Genomic DNA, 17600 nt, shown 5'->3' with positions numbered 1-17600 from the left:
GTTACACAGTTACATTGCTAAAAGAAGAAAGCAGACTGTTAAAAGATAGGAAAATTAAAACTAAACAATGAAATACAATACTTAGGATTTATTAATAAGTGAGGATAGATTAGATGAGAAAGAAAACTTACCTTTATTGCGAAGCTGTTAAGAGTCGGTTACCGATAGGTCATTTTTTCACACATCACCTCATTTAATCCTAAGAATCTATCATTTTAATTTTACAGATGAGTATTCTTATGGTTTAATAAATTTAACTGCCCAGTTCTCACAGAAGTAAACTACAAAGTTTGTGATTTTAACTCAAATTTGACCCTTCCCATTATGTCACATGTAGGGAAATGTAAGATTGCATTAAACACAATGAAATTCAAAGGGAGTAAGCTTTAGTTTTTTGGAACTTCCTATTCCCATACACTATTAAATAAGATAGATATTAAATATATTTCACACATTTCATTTGGTTGCATGTAATATAGTACTGTGTACTGTATTCTGTACTTTGAAGTAGATGAGTTGATCCTTTGAGTGTTTGAAAAAAAAAAAAGCAACAACATAGAAATTTAGCTGAATATTTTATAATGAGACCCCTTGATTAATTTCTAAAAATTTTTTCTCTTTTTTTCCTAAGTAATTTATGAATAAAGTGTTACTACCACTTACCCCATAGATGTTAACAAGTGAATATTGTTGCTAGTTGTGGCTGCAGATTTGATACTAATACCAGATTTTTTTTCAGGGAAAACAGAAATGGTTTATGAAGCAGAACACAGAAGAATCAACTATTGGAAGGAAGCTTTCAGATCATAAGTTAAATAATACACCAGATGCTGACTGGCTTCAGCTCAAGCCTCTTGCCGGTAGACAACAGTTCTGACTAAAGAGAAACTTTTAAAATATAAACATTGAAATACTGCTTCTAACCTGTGCCTGTGTTTGAAATTTCTTGTTTTTGTGGCTTCCCTAATATTAGTTTCTAACTTGTATTTCCTAAAATGTGAGTGTATCTTGTGATTTTGTTTACTGTCTTGTCTATTTCAGCCTTATTAAAATGGAATGTGGGACTAATTATATCACAGGGCAAGGAACATATTGCACTTTTACTTTACAGAAAAAAAATGAAACAAACAAAAAGGCTTTGTAAGCAGTATACTCGTGTTATCTTTAGATCTTGGCAATGCAGGTCTCTGTGCCGTCCATATGGGATTGGTTTCATATGGAAGAGGGAGAGTGGTCTCCCTACTTAAAATCTCTGCTCATCAATTCAGCTTTTCTGTTGCCTGGTAAATGTGATGAGGTAGCTTACAATTGTCAAGGAAACATAAAGTATTTTAGTCTAATTTTCCCTTTCTGTTTGAACTTGTGTTTCCCCTGAATGTACCAACGATTTTCTGCAGAAAAGGGGCAGATGAGACTCTAACTGTACTCTGCTCCAATTTGAGAAGTAGTAGACTGTTTGTCACATAATAAATAGTTTTTGAAAACTAGGTGAGAGGCCAACCTCAATTAAAAAAAATACTTAATCAGATGTTACCATTTATATGGGTTTCTGAGTAGCATTTTCAGATAGGTGCCATTGGAGGGTGCCAGCGATTTAAAGTTTGTTTTCTTCAGTGATAAGAGAGGATTAGACAGGGTAACTTTAAGTTTCCTTCTTCCCCTAAAAAATTATGGGTCCATTTAGTTGTCCTGTAAATGCTGCAGTAACTTCTACCCTTCGATTTTTAGCAGCTGTTCGTGATGTCCTCCCTCAGATTCACAGTTTCTCCACGCTTGCCAGTTCTTCTCCCCACTTTGCCTGCTGTTGATCTCAGTGTCCCCCCTTTACCTCATCTGGTTCATCATCTGGATGCTCAGAACCCCAGTTTGTTTTGTGTGTATGTGCACATGTTTGTTTTATTTGCTTTTATACATTTATTTGGGACTTCATTTAATCATTACACTGCTGTTCTGCCTGGGTTTAAATGAGCAAAGAAGCGTTCGTCTGCTTGTTGATAAAGTATATCCTTTGCTATTATAAATATAGGAACTGATGACTCGGTCGTTTCTGAAGATCGACTTAATGAAACTGAACTGACAGATTTAGAAGGTCAACAAGAATCCCCTCCTAAAAATTATCTTTGTGTGGAAGAGGAGAAAATCATGGACCATTCTCACAGTGATGGGTTACATACCATTCACGAGCATGACCTCCATGCTGCTGCACACAACCACCATGACGAGAGTAAGACTGTGCTGAGGAAACATAACCACCAGTGGCACCACAAGCATTCTCACCATTCTCATGGGCCCTGTCATTCTGGGTCCGATCTGAAAGAAACCGGCATAGCTAATATAGCTTGGATGGTAATCATGGGGGATGGCATCCACAACTTCAGTGATGGGCTAGCAATTGGTAAGTGGGCTTGAAACTTGGGTTATCATTTGTTTGATCTTTAAGACCACAGATTCAGTACTAATATTATAAACTGTAATACATAGGATTAAAATTTGAGGTTAACAAATACACTCTTATAGATTACTCTGGTCATTTGATTTGTTTCCAGAGGCTATGTTCATGTTTTTGATCAGCTTATTTGGGGCATAAAGGTATATTTTTACTGGGTTTTGCTTTTAATGTGTAAACAAATGTCTGTAGTATACTACTTTTATAACTCGATTTCAAGGCATAATCACATATGAAAGCTACCTTAACATTCTGTTTTCAAATACATTTATATATCCCTGAATATATAATTTCAGTCCTGGGTTTAGTACTTTTTTATGTCTTTGAAAAGGTGAAGAAAAATTTTACCTGTTAAGCATCCATTGTACCAGATTCAAATTATTAGAGTCTTGGCTAACGTAAACTGATATTACTAGTTTAGGAGAATATTAAATGTGATTAATATATGATTTTCTTTTCCAGACTTCACTCAGAAGTAGGCTTTGGTTTCTTTAAGAAAGGAGAGGCCATATTTTTCAATCTTCAGTAGCTGTCAATGTTAAAAAATAAAGAATTTACTAGGGGGAATCAAATGTATTTCTATCTCTGATCTTAGTCCTCAAGACTGTCAGACGGATAATACTTTGTAGTATTTTTGCTCTAGACCCAGAAAAGTTCAGACAAGGATGTAGCCATTTAAGTATCTATAAATATTTATATGAGAGAGAGCGAATACAATCGTACGCTTAAAGGACTTGAAATTTAGCATCAGCCTTCCACTCAGAAGCTGAAATGCTGGAAACCATTACTACTCCCAAGCTTTCAGTGAGCTCTGGAAGGCTAATGTAATGGAAAATTTAATTTCTTAGAGAATATTTCTTTCACTGAGTAGCTCTTTCTCTGGTTATTATATACGTATTATACCTCACTATATGTTCAAAAAGTGTAATGTAAAATAAGTGAGTCACTCATATATTATGAAAATAATTTAGATAGGCAAAAGAGGTTGTACCTATCCTTATTAATGAAAATGGAAAAAGCGGAAGTAAACATCACTTGATTTTCTTTTTACCCCCCACCTCAGGAGCAGCTTTCAGTGCTGGACTGACGGGAGGAATCAGTACCTCTATAGCTGTGTTCTGTCATGAGCTGCCACATGAGTTAGGTAATATACCAGATTTTGTCAAATCTTAAGACTTCTTCAGTTACAAATGCATATAAATTTTGGAGAGGTTAAAACATAAAAATGGCTGATGACAAGTAGAAATGTCATCATTCTTTTATATAACTTGTATTATATGCACCTAAAAATGTATTGTTTTATATGTATGTATGTTTAATTTATGTAAACAGTATTATGTCCTTTCCCATTCTGTTCCTTATATTACTAATCATTATGCTTTTATTTAGTTTGAGAGAGAGAGAAAGAGAGCATGAGCACATGAGCAGGGGAGGAGCAGGGAGAGAAGGAGAGAAAGAATCCCAAGCAGGCTTCATACTGTCAGTGCAGAACCTGATGTGGGGCTTGATCTCACAAACCATGAGAACATAACCTGAGCCGAGGTCAAGAGTCAGATGCTTAACCAACCGAGCCACCCAGGCACCCCTCATTATGCTTTTAAACTCCACCCAGGTTATCATGAATTCATTTAATATGTTGCTTTTAGTCAGTACTTAGAGTTGTGCGTTTACTGCATTTCACATATTTGTCACCTAGTATTAGATACACTACACCTTTAATTTCCTGCCACCACAGATATGAGGCATTGAACATCTGTAGACTCAGCGCTTATAGACTCTTACAAGAACAGCTTTTGGGATTATACCCAGGAACAGAATTGATGGGTCGTGGGATGTACCTGCCAGAGAAGTGCTGTATTACTAGCCACCATGGCCATCTCTAACCACCAATACCAGAGAGTTCCTGTGTTTCCACATCCCTGCCAAGACTTGACATTAACTAATTTTTGTCAATTTGGTAGATATAAAATGATATTTCTTTGTTGTTTTAGTTGGCACTTACTGATCTACCAATGATTTTTTTTTTAATTTCTCTTCATGTGTTTTGATTTTTGTCTTATTTTTATTTCCATTATTTTTGAGCAACAGAGAGTGTGAGTAGGGGAGGGGCAGAGAGAGAGGGAGACACAGAATTCGAAGCAGGCTCCAGGCTCCCAGCTGTGTCAGCACAGAGCCGGATGCGGGGCTCGAACTCACAGACTGCAAGATCATGACCTGAGCTCATGTCAGATGCCTAACCAACTGAGCCACCCAGGCGCTCCTGATCTTTTCCTATAAGTTGAAAAACATTAGATGTGCACATGCATTCATTCACAGAAAATATCCAGGGGATGTAGAGATGACATAAATTTGAAAGAAAAAAGTAACTCCCTATTCTGAGTTTCCAAGGAATTTCTTCATATGTTCTTGCTAGTTTAATATTTTTCTTAAATTTATCTGGCTATGAAACATCTATCACTTGACTGTGTTTAATTTTTTTTTATTGGTAGTAGCCTTATTTGCTTTCAGTAGAGTTTATATGTATAATTTGCTTAGAAAATTATTAACTGCTCAAAGCAGGACAGTCTATTAATGCTTACTTGGTGCTGATTCTCTAAGTCTTGATTCCGTACTTACAGTTTTGTTCCTTTGCCAGCCTTGAGCTTGTGTTCTTATATCCTGTTCATCCCCCATTTCCTTTATCCTGACTAAACCATTATTGCCTTCGTTGTCTTTTGCTTGGACAGTTTCCATAGTATTTACACCTAGTTTTGCTCTGTTCTAGTCCCTCTCGTATACTTTATCCCAAAGTGACTTGCTCATGCAATCAGTCTTTCAGTAGTCTCCCTTACGTATAAAGTTAAAAGCTGAGATTCATTAGTCCTGCTTCCATTGGCCTTCATTTCTGCCTTTTCATCCTTACTCACTGTGCTTGCTGTTGCATGTTTTCCACTTCACCCAAACATAATTCACCAAACATATGCTGTGGATGCCTGAGCCTGCTTCTTTCCTTGTACCATCTTCCTACTTGGCTTGTCCTGTCCTGCTGATTGTCTCTCTAGTTAATTATGTTACGAGGCTTTTTTTCTCCAACTTGAGGACTGCCCTCCCGCTGGAGGATTACTGCCCTGTATGTGTTGGATTACTTTTTCGTGTAAACTTTATCACTTAGCTTCACCAGGTCTTTCTTTGGGTGCTTAGTATATATCCATTGTAGATGTCCTATCTCTTAAAGTGTAGGTTCTTTGTATGCAGATACTGTATCTTATGCAGTTTTCTTAACTACTTTCCTGTGTTAGGAAGAGAATAATCTGCCAAATACTTCTTTGCAATTCCATAGCAATACACATCAGGGCTTTCTGTCAGTTTTTATATGTAGGTAACATATAGCCTAATAATTTTAACTTTGCACTCTTCATTTTGAACTTGCTTAGTAGTAGATTTGGATAGTCTGAACACAAAATCCACAATATACTGGGAAGACCTTCAACTTCCCTTCCTACCCTCTTCCTGCTCCCTAAATGGAGTATATCATGCCACTTCATGGTTATTGACAGCAGGGAGTTTGGAGATTAGGGATGATTGCCTTCCTGCCACTTACTCCTTTTTCTCTCTATAGTTTCTCCTTGAAACAATGAAATACAAGGAATGATAGCCACATAAACAAATGCAGGACATATCTTAATAGCTAGGTAAGGCCTTGGCCCTATGCAGAGCTCCTGTGAAAGCTGGATTATAGAACTCTACCTGGGCCAGGACTCCCCATGAGACAATGGACCCCAAATCTCTACCTGTTTTACCCCCACAAACCAGAAGTTGGGATGTTACTGTTGCTATGATGGGAAAACATGAGTTTAAAGTATGTTGAACTTTAAAGGAGTGAGACCTTAAGAAAATGTGCATTTTCCCCCAATGTTCAGTGCTAAATTGACCTAAACTCTATTTTCTAGCTGTCTAGGCTCTAGGGTAGAAAGAGCATAACTCTGGAAGTGATAGAAAATGCTTTGGCCTTTGTATTCATCAAGGTAGGAAGTGGTCTAATGACCATAAACAAAGAAAGTATTTTAAAAAATGATTTTAGAGCCTTTTTTTTGCCTTAAGGTACAATAATGGACACTTTGGTAAAATAGGCCCAGATGAATGTCTTTACTCTGATTTATCTCTCTTATTCATTTGGAGAGGAGGGAATCTGGAGAGAGGCTAGAAACCTCTTCCTCAGAACTCCCAAGCAAGGGAAAGATCACTCCCCTAGAATATATGATAGAAGCATGGCAGGGAGATAGGAGAAACTTCTCCCTGGTTAATAGGTCAGGATATTGGCAAAGCAGCATAATACGTTGTATTCCAGGATAATTTATTTGATCTAAAACCTCTTAGGCCCTAGTTAAGTTTTTGATTATGAATTCTTAAAACTGTTCTGAGATTTTTATACTGAAGTCATACCCTAAATGGGAAAACAATTGTTTCAATTACATTTTAGTGCATTAAAAAGCGACCCTTAGTAATTCCAAGTTTTATTGTTCCTCTTCTGAACGCATTGCAGTTCTTGCATGGTGCGTACCAGATGATGGTTTTGTTTGTGCTTAGGAATGCAATAGGAAAAATCAAACTTTTAAACCTTCGAACAATATACAGCTCAGGGAGGTTCATTCTAAGAGGTATGCAGAAATTGAAACCATCTGAGAAAATAGAAAACCCTTGTCTCTCATAGCATGTTTGCTGTGGGGTGGGTTAACGGATGAAGTCACCTGAATTATTCCTACTCTTTCTTTTGTTTTTTGCCAAACTTGTTTTAGCTATATTTAAGTAAGTAGAAATATTACTTTGTTGTATTCTCTCTACTTTTTTCCTACTAGTTCAAAATAACTGTATAAGCATTTGAAAAATAATTTATATGAAAACTTGTATAAGAACATATAAAGAGGAAATGAGATTGGGATAATCTAGAAGAGCAGATAATCCAAACTCTCTTCTTGATATTAAGTAGTGTGTTCTAACTCCAAAAAAAAGTGACATTTTGATAAATAAATGTAGCCTTATTATTAAGACTCAGCTCAGAGAGGCTATGGTGCCATCCCATTTTTCCCCTTTACTCTCATGCGTATTTAAGGGGTAAGTAGAATTTCAAAATAAATTTTCATAATGTGCTAGATTGTTCAGGGAAAACTGAACATTTACTATATAGATGTATACATGTGTATACATGCATTATTTAAGGCAAAATTAAAGAACTTTGAAATATGTATTTGTTTAAAAAAATCTCAGTGGTTGATATTAACATAATTACAGCATTGGATCACATTAACAGCTTTGGCAGGCACACCTCATTCGTTGTGTTAATGACACCCTTTGTCAGCAGAAAGGAAGGGATATTGATTTATCAAAAGATGAGTAGATTTGCTTGTTTGGTGTAAATCCCAACTGTATTCCTTTGATCTATTTTTCAAATATTTATCAAGGTTCTTACTGAGAAGGGAGGTGGGTGGAGAAAAAGGGAGAAAAATATGCAGATACCTCTGAAATTTGTAACTAAGATAAGTCTAGGACAAAGATAGATTTTATTTTATTTTATTCATTTTTTAAAAAAATTTTTAATGCTTATTTCTGAGACAGAGAGAGACAGAGCATAAGTGGGGGAGGGGCAGAAAGAGAGAGGGGGACAAAGAATCCGAAGCAGGCTCCAGGCTCTGAGCTGTCAGCACAGAGCCCGACGCGGGGCTCGAACTCACAGACTGCGAGATCATGACCTGAGCCGAAGCTGGACGCTTAACCGACTGAGCCACCCAGGTGCCCCTAGATTTTAATTTTTTTTTTAATTTTTTTTTTTAATGTTTATTTATTTTTTTGAGACAGAGAGAGACAGAGCATGAACAGGGGAGGAGCAGAGAGAGAGGGAGACACAGAATCCGAAACAGGCTCCAGGCTCTGAGCTGTCAGCACAGAGCCCGATGTGGGGCTCGAACTCATGGACCGTGAGATCATGACCTGAGCCGAAGTCGGACGCTTAACCGACTAAGCCACCCAGGTGCCCCTAGATTTTAAATGAAATAATTCGTCTTGGTACAAGGTCATTATACAAAGATAATTTATATTGCTGTATACTAGCAATGAACAATTAGAAATTGAAATTTTTTTAAAGTGCTATTTATAACACCAAAAAACATGAAACTCTTTGGTTAAATCTAACAAAATATACACAGAATCTGTATGCTGAAAACTACAAATCACCACAAAAGAGATCAAAGGAGACTTGAGTGTGAACAGTGTATACCAGGTTTATGGACCAGAAGACTCAGTATCTTTAAGATGCTAATTTTCCCTATAGTTTAAGTGCATTCCCAGTCAAAATACCAGCAGGCTTTTTCAAATGAGCTTTTTCAAAATTTAATATGGAAACCGAAAGGAACTTGGATAACCAGAAGAATTTTGAAAAAGGACAACAAAATTGACTTTAAGACTTGCTATAAAGCCACAGTAATTGCAACAATTTATATTGGTGAGAAAATGGACACATAAATCAGTGGAACAAAGTAGAGTTCTCTGATATATGGCAACTTATTTTCAACAAAGGAAATTCCATGTAGAAAGGAAGTTTTTTCAACAAATCTTGCTGTAGTAATTGAATATCTAGTTTCAAAAACCCAAAGAAACCAAAAAAGTTCACACTGTAGACACAAAGTAACTGAAAAAAGATAATTGATTTAAATAAAAATTTTAAAATACAGGTTTCCCCTGCTATCCAAAAGTAGTGTTCCAGTGAAACTTTTTGTAAGCTGAAAGGGCTTAAAGCTAAGAAACAGTTACTATTTATATGAAGAAATTTTTGAGCTTCCCAATACCTTAGGATACATCTTGCCAATGGAAGCACAAAATAGAGACAAAGCACAGATACTCACACACTTCAGAGCTATGGTGGCCTGACACTGAGCATGGTTCCTGGGGAAGGAGCTTGGTGGGGCTACTCTGGCTGCTCAGGGTGCAGGCTGCCTCTACAGCAGCTCATGCAAAACAAAGGCTGTTTTTGGTTTTTGCCTTTTTTCATAAAAGGGAAAAATCCTCTGCAGATTTTTTTTGGTTAGGGAAAACCGGTACTAATGTAGGTCTTTAATAAAAGTGAAGTGGCTGTAATACGAACTTTTGAAAAGTGGGGGTTAACCTGTATAAGACTTTCAGAAGAAAACCTAGGAGAAAATCTTTGTGTTCTTGGATTAGGCAAACTATTTTTAGATAAAACATCAAAAGCATGATCCATTAAGGAAAAAGTAATAAAATGGACTTCATAAAAATTAAAAACTCTACACAAATAGCCTTTATTAAAAAAGAATGAAAAGGACTGTGAATACATATTTGGAAAATACATACCTGACAAGAGACTTTTAGGATATTTAAAGACCTCTCAACTCAATAATAGGAAAAACAACAAAGTGGGCAAAAGATTTGAACAGGCATTTCACTAAAGCAATTCTGCAGATGAAAACACATGGGATTACAGGTGCTGGATTTGTCATTATAAAAGGGCTATAAAGGATGTGGAACAACTCTCAGAAATTGCTGGTAGGAATGCAGCTTTTTAGAAGGCTAGAAAAAAAAGACACTCGTTAAATGGCCCAGAAATCCCACTCATAGGTATTTACTCGAGAAATGAAAACTTATGTTGACAGAAAAACCTGTTTATGTGTACAGTGGCTTTATTCATAGTTGCCCCAAACTGGAAACAACCCATAGGTCCTTCAGCTGTTAACTTGCTTCATCTATGGAGTATTTAGTGTAGTAATACCAGTGACTTCCTGGGGTGCTTGGATGGCTCAGTCATTTGAGTGTCCGACTTCGGCTCAGGTCATGATCTCACGGTTTGTGAGTTCTAGCCCCACGTCAGGCTCTGTGCTGACAGCTCAGAGCCTGGATGGAGCCTGCTTCGGATTCTGTGTCTCCCTGTCTCTCTGCCCCTCCCCAGCTCTCTCTCACACTCACACACACAAACACACACACACACACACACACACACACACACACACACACTCACTCTCTCTCTCTCTCTCTCTCAAAAATAAACAAACATTAAAAAAATGACTTTCTGATATAAACTGTAACATGAATGAGTCTTATACATGTTATGCTAAGAGGAAAAAATACCTAGATTCAAAAGACTACATACTTTATGGTTTCAATTTATATGATGTCCTGGACAAGGTAAAACTATAGGCATTGGTTGCTGAGGAATGAGGGAACTGAGGAAGTTTGCAGGGAAGGGCGGAGGGCGGATAATGAAGTAGTTCCAGAGTTTGATGGTGGTTATGGGTCCATGGTATGTACTTTTGTCAAAACTCATAGAATTCTACATCCAAAAGAGAATGCTGTAAAAAAAGAATTATACCTTAAAATTTTAATTTAAAAAAGTTTTAACTAAAAATTTCATCTTGAATCCTGATTAGCTAATTCACGCTGTTTGGTTGCTATTCAAGGATGAAATAAATCCTTTTGCCATCCAGTAATATCTGGGGAGGCATCAAGGTCGACATAGTTTGTACCTATGACACAATGTTCTTTGAGTATTAGTGTTTCTTTTAAAACCCTTTTTAATTATTTTTTTAAGTTTACTTATTTTGAGAAAGAGCACAAGTGGGATAGGGGCAGACGCAGAGGGAGAGGGAGAGAGAGAATCCCAAGCAGGCTCCATGCTGTCAGCACAGAGCCTGATGTGGGTTTCAAACCCATGAACCGTGAGATCATGACCTGAGTTGAAACCAAGAGTCAGACACACCACTGACTGAGCCAGTCATGTGCCCGTGCCCTTTTTTGAAATTATAAAAGGAAACACTTTATTTTATAACCTAAAGACACTTCTCATTTTGTATTACCTAACCCCCTGCTAAATTAAATTGCCCTCTGAGCATGGTTAGTGAGTGAATTAGTGAAAATCTGGTGGGGAAACTTATAGAGGAAGAAGTTAGGAAGCTCTTTGCTTAAGGAAGCTGAGAAAAAAATTAAAAGTCTAGGGTAGAGAAGAGATAAAGCTGCTTTTGAATCCAGGACTTACCAGGAAAATTAAGGATTTAGGATCAGAGGGGAGAAAAAATGCAAGGAGAGTAGTAGTAGATGGAAACTAGAGAATGGCAGTTTAAAAGCTATTGGTAGATAATCTTGCACTAATTTGTTAACTTCTTCCTATTTGTTATAAATTAGAATCTTATAACCATGAGAGTTAAAAAAGAGAACAGATCATGTATTTTTAATCATGTAAGGTTAAGACCCCCCCCCCCCTTTTTAAGTTTGTTTCTCTACATATGAATGTAATTTCTACGCCAAACATGAGGCTCAAACCCATGACCAAAAGTCTCATGCTCTTCTGACTGAGCCAGTGGGTACCCCTGAAATTGCTTCTTAAGGGAAGGAAATGCCCCAGTATCTATATAATACCTTGCATTGCTAAGTGTTCAGTGATAAATTAGATGTTTGTATATTTAGTAAAACAAAGAAGCTTGTTATAGTTTGTCAGAAATTACTGACTTTTACCCTTTAGCTTTAAGGCTATCATATCTAGCAGTATTTATTCTTCTAGTAATATCTCTGAGCAATATTTGTTTTTTTCTAGCAGTCCAACTCTAGACATACAGGTGTGAGTCTCTTTATTCATTTTACATTTTTAGAATTTTTAGAATTAAGATTTAATTTTTTTCCTGGAAAAAAATAAATCTAAACAGCATACAATGTACTTACAGTCTGTTACCTCTGTTTGTTCTTAGGCCATTTTTCTTTCGAAAAGGGGCAGAGATAAGAGCAGAGGGCTTTAATTGTTGCTCACGGAAAGAGTAGTGACCAGGTTCTTTTTTTCTACATTTTTGATTTTTTTTTAATGTTTATTTTTGAGAGGGGCGTGGCACACAGGATCCCAAACAGGCTCTCTATTGACAGCAGAGAGCCCAGTGTGGGGTTCGAACTCATGAACTGTGAGATCCTGAGCTGAAGTCAGATGCTTAACCGACTGAGCCCACCCAGATGCCATTCTAGGTTTTTGATTTTTTTTTTTAAAAACTGTTAAATGTTTTTTTTTAGATTTTGTTTTGAAAGAGAGAAAAAGAGTAGTGGGTGAGCAGGGAGGGACAGAAGGAGAGGGAGAGAGAGAATCCTAAGAAGGCTTCACGCCTAGCATGGAGCCCTATTTGGGACTCGGTCCCATGACTGTGAGATCATGACCTAAGCCAAAATCAAGAGTGGGATGCTTACCCAATTGAGCCACCCAAAATTTAACATTTCACATTCTACAGAAAATTGACCTTTGCTTTTTGATAAGCAGTTCTTTGAGTGTTCACATGTCTGTAGACTTCTAACAATTCCATCATCCCAACAGTTCCCTTCTTGCAGTCCCATTGTAGTCCCACCCCTTTCCCACCCCTGTTTCTGGCGACCTTGGAATGTTCTTCACTGTAGTTTTATCTTTTTGAGATATCATATAAATAGAATCGTATATAACCTTTCAGACTGGCTCTGAGCATCGTGCCTGTGAGATTCACCCAAGTTTTGCCTGTATTAGGTTCAATTAAGTAAAAAATAAATATAATAAAATCTGTTATTAAAGGTGTATTTTTATATCAATTTTTTATTTTGTTTCCTGCTTTTTCCCCTTAAATGTGTGTGTAAAATCCTGTGATTGTAAAACTCTCACATTGTGTCTTTACTGCAGGTGATTTTGCAGTTCTTCTTAAAGCTGGCATGACTGTAAGGCAAGCAATTGTATACAACCTCCTCTCTGCCATGATGGCTTACATAGGCATGCTTATAGGCACAGCTGTGGGTCAGTATGCCAATAACATCACACTTTGGATCTTCGCAATCACTGCAGGCATGTTCCTTTATGTCGCCTTGGTGGATATGGTAAGATACTTTATAGTTTTGTGATTATTACCAAATCTGTAAATAGAATGCACCTTCCAGAAATGGAAGAAACCTTTGGATGTAGTTTAAAAGAATATTTTTAAAAATGGAACCCATTTTAAAGCATGTGAAATCCTAAATAGTCTATTAGGGAAAGATAATTAAATAGGAGGGTTTCCTCTTTGAAAATCAGTTGAGATGCTGAAAATTTTTGACCAAATGATATTACTATTCAAAGTAATCATCAGTAATATTTAGAGATAATTGTTATACTATTAAAATTTGTAATACTGTGGTGTGGTTTGTTAATAAAATAATTCTTTGAGCTTGTTTTATGGCAAACAAGAAATACTTCTTAGGGAAGCCAATCTTCTGCAGAAAATGGTATATTTTCCTAAGGATTTGTGTAATTTTCATTTTTTCTAACTTTAAAGTTAGTAAATCTAAACACTAGCAAATAGTTTTAATTTTACCTTTATATCTTAAATATGTTAGGCAGTGTATTTGCAGAACTAGCAGTTTAATTACTTTTTTTTAAGTTTATTTATTTATTTTGAGAGGGAGAGAGAATCCCAATCAGGGTCTGCACTGTCAGCGCATAGCCCAAAGTGGGGCTCGATCTCACGAACCGTTAGATCATGGCCTGAGCCAAGATCAAGAGTAGGACGCTTAACAAACTGAACCACCCAGGTGCCCCTACTTTTTGTTTTCAAACATTATGTTCACTTTTCTTCCTGGTAGGATCTAGTAGATGGTCTCTTTCAAAATCATATAACCTGAATTTTTAATGATAGAATTAATGCCTATTTATAATAGAAAATTTAGAAAGTATCAACAAAAGAAAAGAAAAACTGTTTACAGGGTGCCTGGGTGGCTCAGTCGGTTAAGCATCCAACTTCAGCTCAGGTTATGATCTCATGGTTCACAAGTTTGAGCCCCCTGTTGGGCTCTGTGCTGACAGCTCAGAGCCTGGAGCCTGCTTCTGATTCTGTGTCTCCCTCTCTCTCTGCCCCTCCCCCGCTTGTGCATGCACACGCATGCTTGCTCTCTCTCTCTCTCTCTCTCTCTCTCAAAAACATTAAAAAAATGTTGACGCTCTGTACCTACAGTTCCCCACTTCCCTATCTTTTCATAGACTAACACCTCATTTCTTGTCCCCATGCTCAGCTGATTACCTTACTTCCTGTTTCATGGAGAACCCTGAAGCCATTGAGACAACCTGCCACAGGTTCCCATCACCATTTTTACTCATCTGCCTGTATCCGTTCGTTTACTCCCTTTCCTATTACACCGGAGGAATCTCTCTGTTCCTCAAAGAGGTCAGCTTCTTAAAACCGCTCCCTAGAACTTGTCCTCTTTTCACTAACTTCCTGAAATTCTCCCAAATTCTCTCTCGTGTTGGTCATTTTCCCCTCTCTGCTGGATCATTCCTACAAGCACGTAAACCTCGTGTACTCCTCACTTCAAAAGATAGGAGAGAGGACTTTCTTAACTCTAGTTTCTATTTTAGTCCTCAACCACCATTTTCTTCCCTTACAGAGCAAATTACGCTTTCTTATTTTTTAACTCTCGTCTCTCTTGAGTTTGGCCATATCAGGTATTCTCCCTGACTGCTGTGCCAGATTGTTATGTCCAGTCGACCACGATGTTGCTGAGTCCAGTGGTCATTCACCCCATCCCATCTCTGTTCAGCAGTATTTCGCAGTTGCTCATTCTCTTCTCTTCGAAATGCTTTCCTACCATCACCATCTCCTGGCTTACCACCTTCCAGGCCTTTCTTTCTCAATTTGTTTTCTGATTCTCTTCTCGCTTTACCTGTAACTGTGGGTGAAAGCCCTCTAGGTAATTCCATTTAGTCTCACAGCTTTAAATTTTTATTGACTGGTAATTCCTATGTTTACATCTTCAGCAGACTTTTTCCTTAACTCAGTTAATCTATCTACCTGCTTCCCTGACTCTCTGAACAGAAGTACAAGCTGATCATGTTTAGATCGCAGCTCTTGAGATCTGCCAGCCTTAACTTCTTGAACCTGCAACTCCTGTAGGGATTCTCTGTCATACATGATGAGTCCATTCTTCTGGTTGCTCAGATCAAAACCCTGACTATCATTCTTTGACTCAAGTCTCTCTCTCCACCCTACCTCTGGCTCGTCTTGGGAGGGCTCCACCCCCTAACCACCTCTGCGGCCACCATGCTCCTTCAAGCCACCACCATCTTCTTCTCTTTAACTTTCTCCCTGCTTTTGCCCTGCTGTTGCCCTGTCCACGACATTCTGGGTCAACAGTCATGTCACTTGTGTGCTTCAAACTCTTTGGTGGCTCCTGTGCATTTCCTCTCCCTCTCCCTCTCTAATTTCTTGAACTTTACCTCATCTTCTCCTTTTCCCCAGGAGGCACACTCTGCTGCAGGGGCCTGGCTCTTGCTGATCGCTCTATGTGGAATATTTTGCGTGTGGACATTCTTCGGGCTAGCTTTCTCCCTCCTTGTGAGGCATCCCATCTAAAATTTCAACCGCTACCCCAACATTTTACACATTCTGTCCCTACTTTTTTTCTCCTTTGGACTTAGATCTTCATCTATAAATAATACACTAAACATTTTACTTATTTATTGAGTTCCTTATGGGCCCCACATGGATACCCATTCTGAGTTGGCAAGCATTTTTGGTAGTATTTCGTTTACTGCTAGAAAAGTAGTTCACAATTAGTTGAATGAAAAACGAGCTAATTGTTATACTAGGAACCTAAAGATATATTAAAAAAAAAAAAAAATGAGAATCTTTCCAGGAAGGATTTAGAGTCTAATGAAGGAGAAAACTAGCCATTAATTAGAATTCTTTTAATAATGGGTTACAATAGAGTAGTGTACCATCTTTGTAAAACTATGTTGGCTAAAAAATTGGGAAATAAAATTAGGGAAGTTTCTCTGGAATGGGAGATCTGAGCTGAGTCTTAAAAACTGTTGAACAGTTTATTAGAAGCAAGAGAAGGGGTCATATGAGAAAGCAGAATAATGAATAGCATCGTTCTTTTGACTAGTGAGTCTCCTCCTGGGACTGTATTTTAGAGAAAATAACCCATCAGGACTATTGCTACTACAACAAGCAAGCAAACAAAAAACTGTATTAAAGTGTTTTTTGCAGTAGCATTTACAATGTTGCAGTTACATTGAAAATACCCTAAGTGTCCAAGAGGGAAAACTATCCACATACATTTTAGGATTTTAATAACACTGAAATTATTTTTTTCCTAATGTTAAATGGAAAAAGATGGATTAAAAAATTACATCCATAGTTATCAGATGTTGGCCAGATCACGACAGTCCTACAACACACAGTGCTATAAAAGAGAATTTAGTGTAAATTTTATACATTTTTAATTGTAAATTTTGAGGAGCCATTACAGAGTTAAGCAACAATGACATCACATTTTTGTTTTAGAAAGACCACTTTGACTATAGGGAGGAAGTTTGTATTCATTTACAATCATTCGGTATGATAGCAACAGTACCAGAAGTTTTGGTTTGAGGTACCTTTAGGGTATCCAGGTATAAGCGCCCATCTGGTTTTAAGGGCCTTTGGATAGCAGCTGTTTATCAACCAGTTTGGAAGCACTGTTGTAGGGCCATACCAGGAGATACTGGCTGGCTTTTGCTGTGCTTATGATCAACAGACATGGGTGTGGGTATTCAGGATTGAATTGAATGTGGGGAAGGCATAGTGCCTCTTCGGGCTGGTATGTGTACCTATCTGGAGGGGGTGTTTCTGAGAAAAGTCCTGTATATTACGTATGCTTAAATGTTAAGCCAGAATTAAAAGTTTTTGTCTTAATAAAAACTTGAGGAAAGGAGAAAAGATATAATAAAAAATAGTCTTTTTACTAGAACGATGAGTTTGGAAATCGCCTGGTTTAGTCTGAATCTAGAGTTTGGCAAATATTCTGTAAAGGGACAGATAGTAAATATTTAGGCTTTGTAGACCATACAGTCTCAGTCACAGTTCATCAGCTCTTCTGTTTGTAGTAGTTTCTGTCACAATTACTCTGCTCTGCTGGAAAAGAACAGTAGCCTCCACACTGCTGCCATAGACTTGGGAACAAAATAGATGATCAGCATGAAGTCATTCTTAAATAGGATCCTCAGGAGACTGTTAAATATACTGTAGCAGTGTCGGATACAGTAGTTGGATTAATTGTACTCATTATTTAATAATGAATAATGGTGTTTCTTCCTAGACAGGCATTATGTTCTTAATACTACATTTCTCCTTGGGGCGCCTGGGCGGCTCAGTCGGTTGGGCGTCCG

General features: G+C 37.5%; 1 protein-coding gene across 5 annotated transcripts in view; it reads left to right on the top strand.

Annotated features, from left to right (window-relative positions):
- The window catches only part of SLC39A10 (solute carrier family 39 member 10), a 145682-nt gene that overhangs the window by 124034 nt on the left and 4048 nt on the right, over window positions 1-17600 (top strand). For all 5 annotated transcript variants that reach the window (XM_019428314.2, XM_053906770.1, XM_053906751.1 and 2 more), the window contains 4 exons: window positions 740-860; window positions 2027-2395; window positions 3510-3590; window positions 13107-13297. In XM_019428314.2, coding sequence (XP_019283859.1) covers window positions 740-860; window positions 2027-2395; window positions 3510-3590; window positions 13107-13297 — 762 coding nt within the window. The remainder of the gene's footprint in view (window positions 1-739; window positions 861-2026; window positions 2396-3509; window positions 3591-13106; window positions 13298-17600) is intronic.

Source organism: Panthera pardus, unplaced genomic scaffold (assembly GCF_024362965.1).
Source record: "Panthera pardus isolate Hobbes unplaced genomic scaffold, ASM2436296v1 HiC_scaffold_10, whole genome shotgun sequence".
Classification (NCBI taxonomy): domain Eukaryota; kingdom Metazoa; phylum Chordata; class Mammalia; order Carnivora; family Felidae; genus Panthera; species Panthera pardus.
This window is presented reverse-complemented; position numbering and strand designations above follow the sequence as displayed.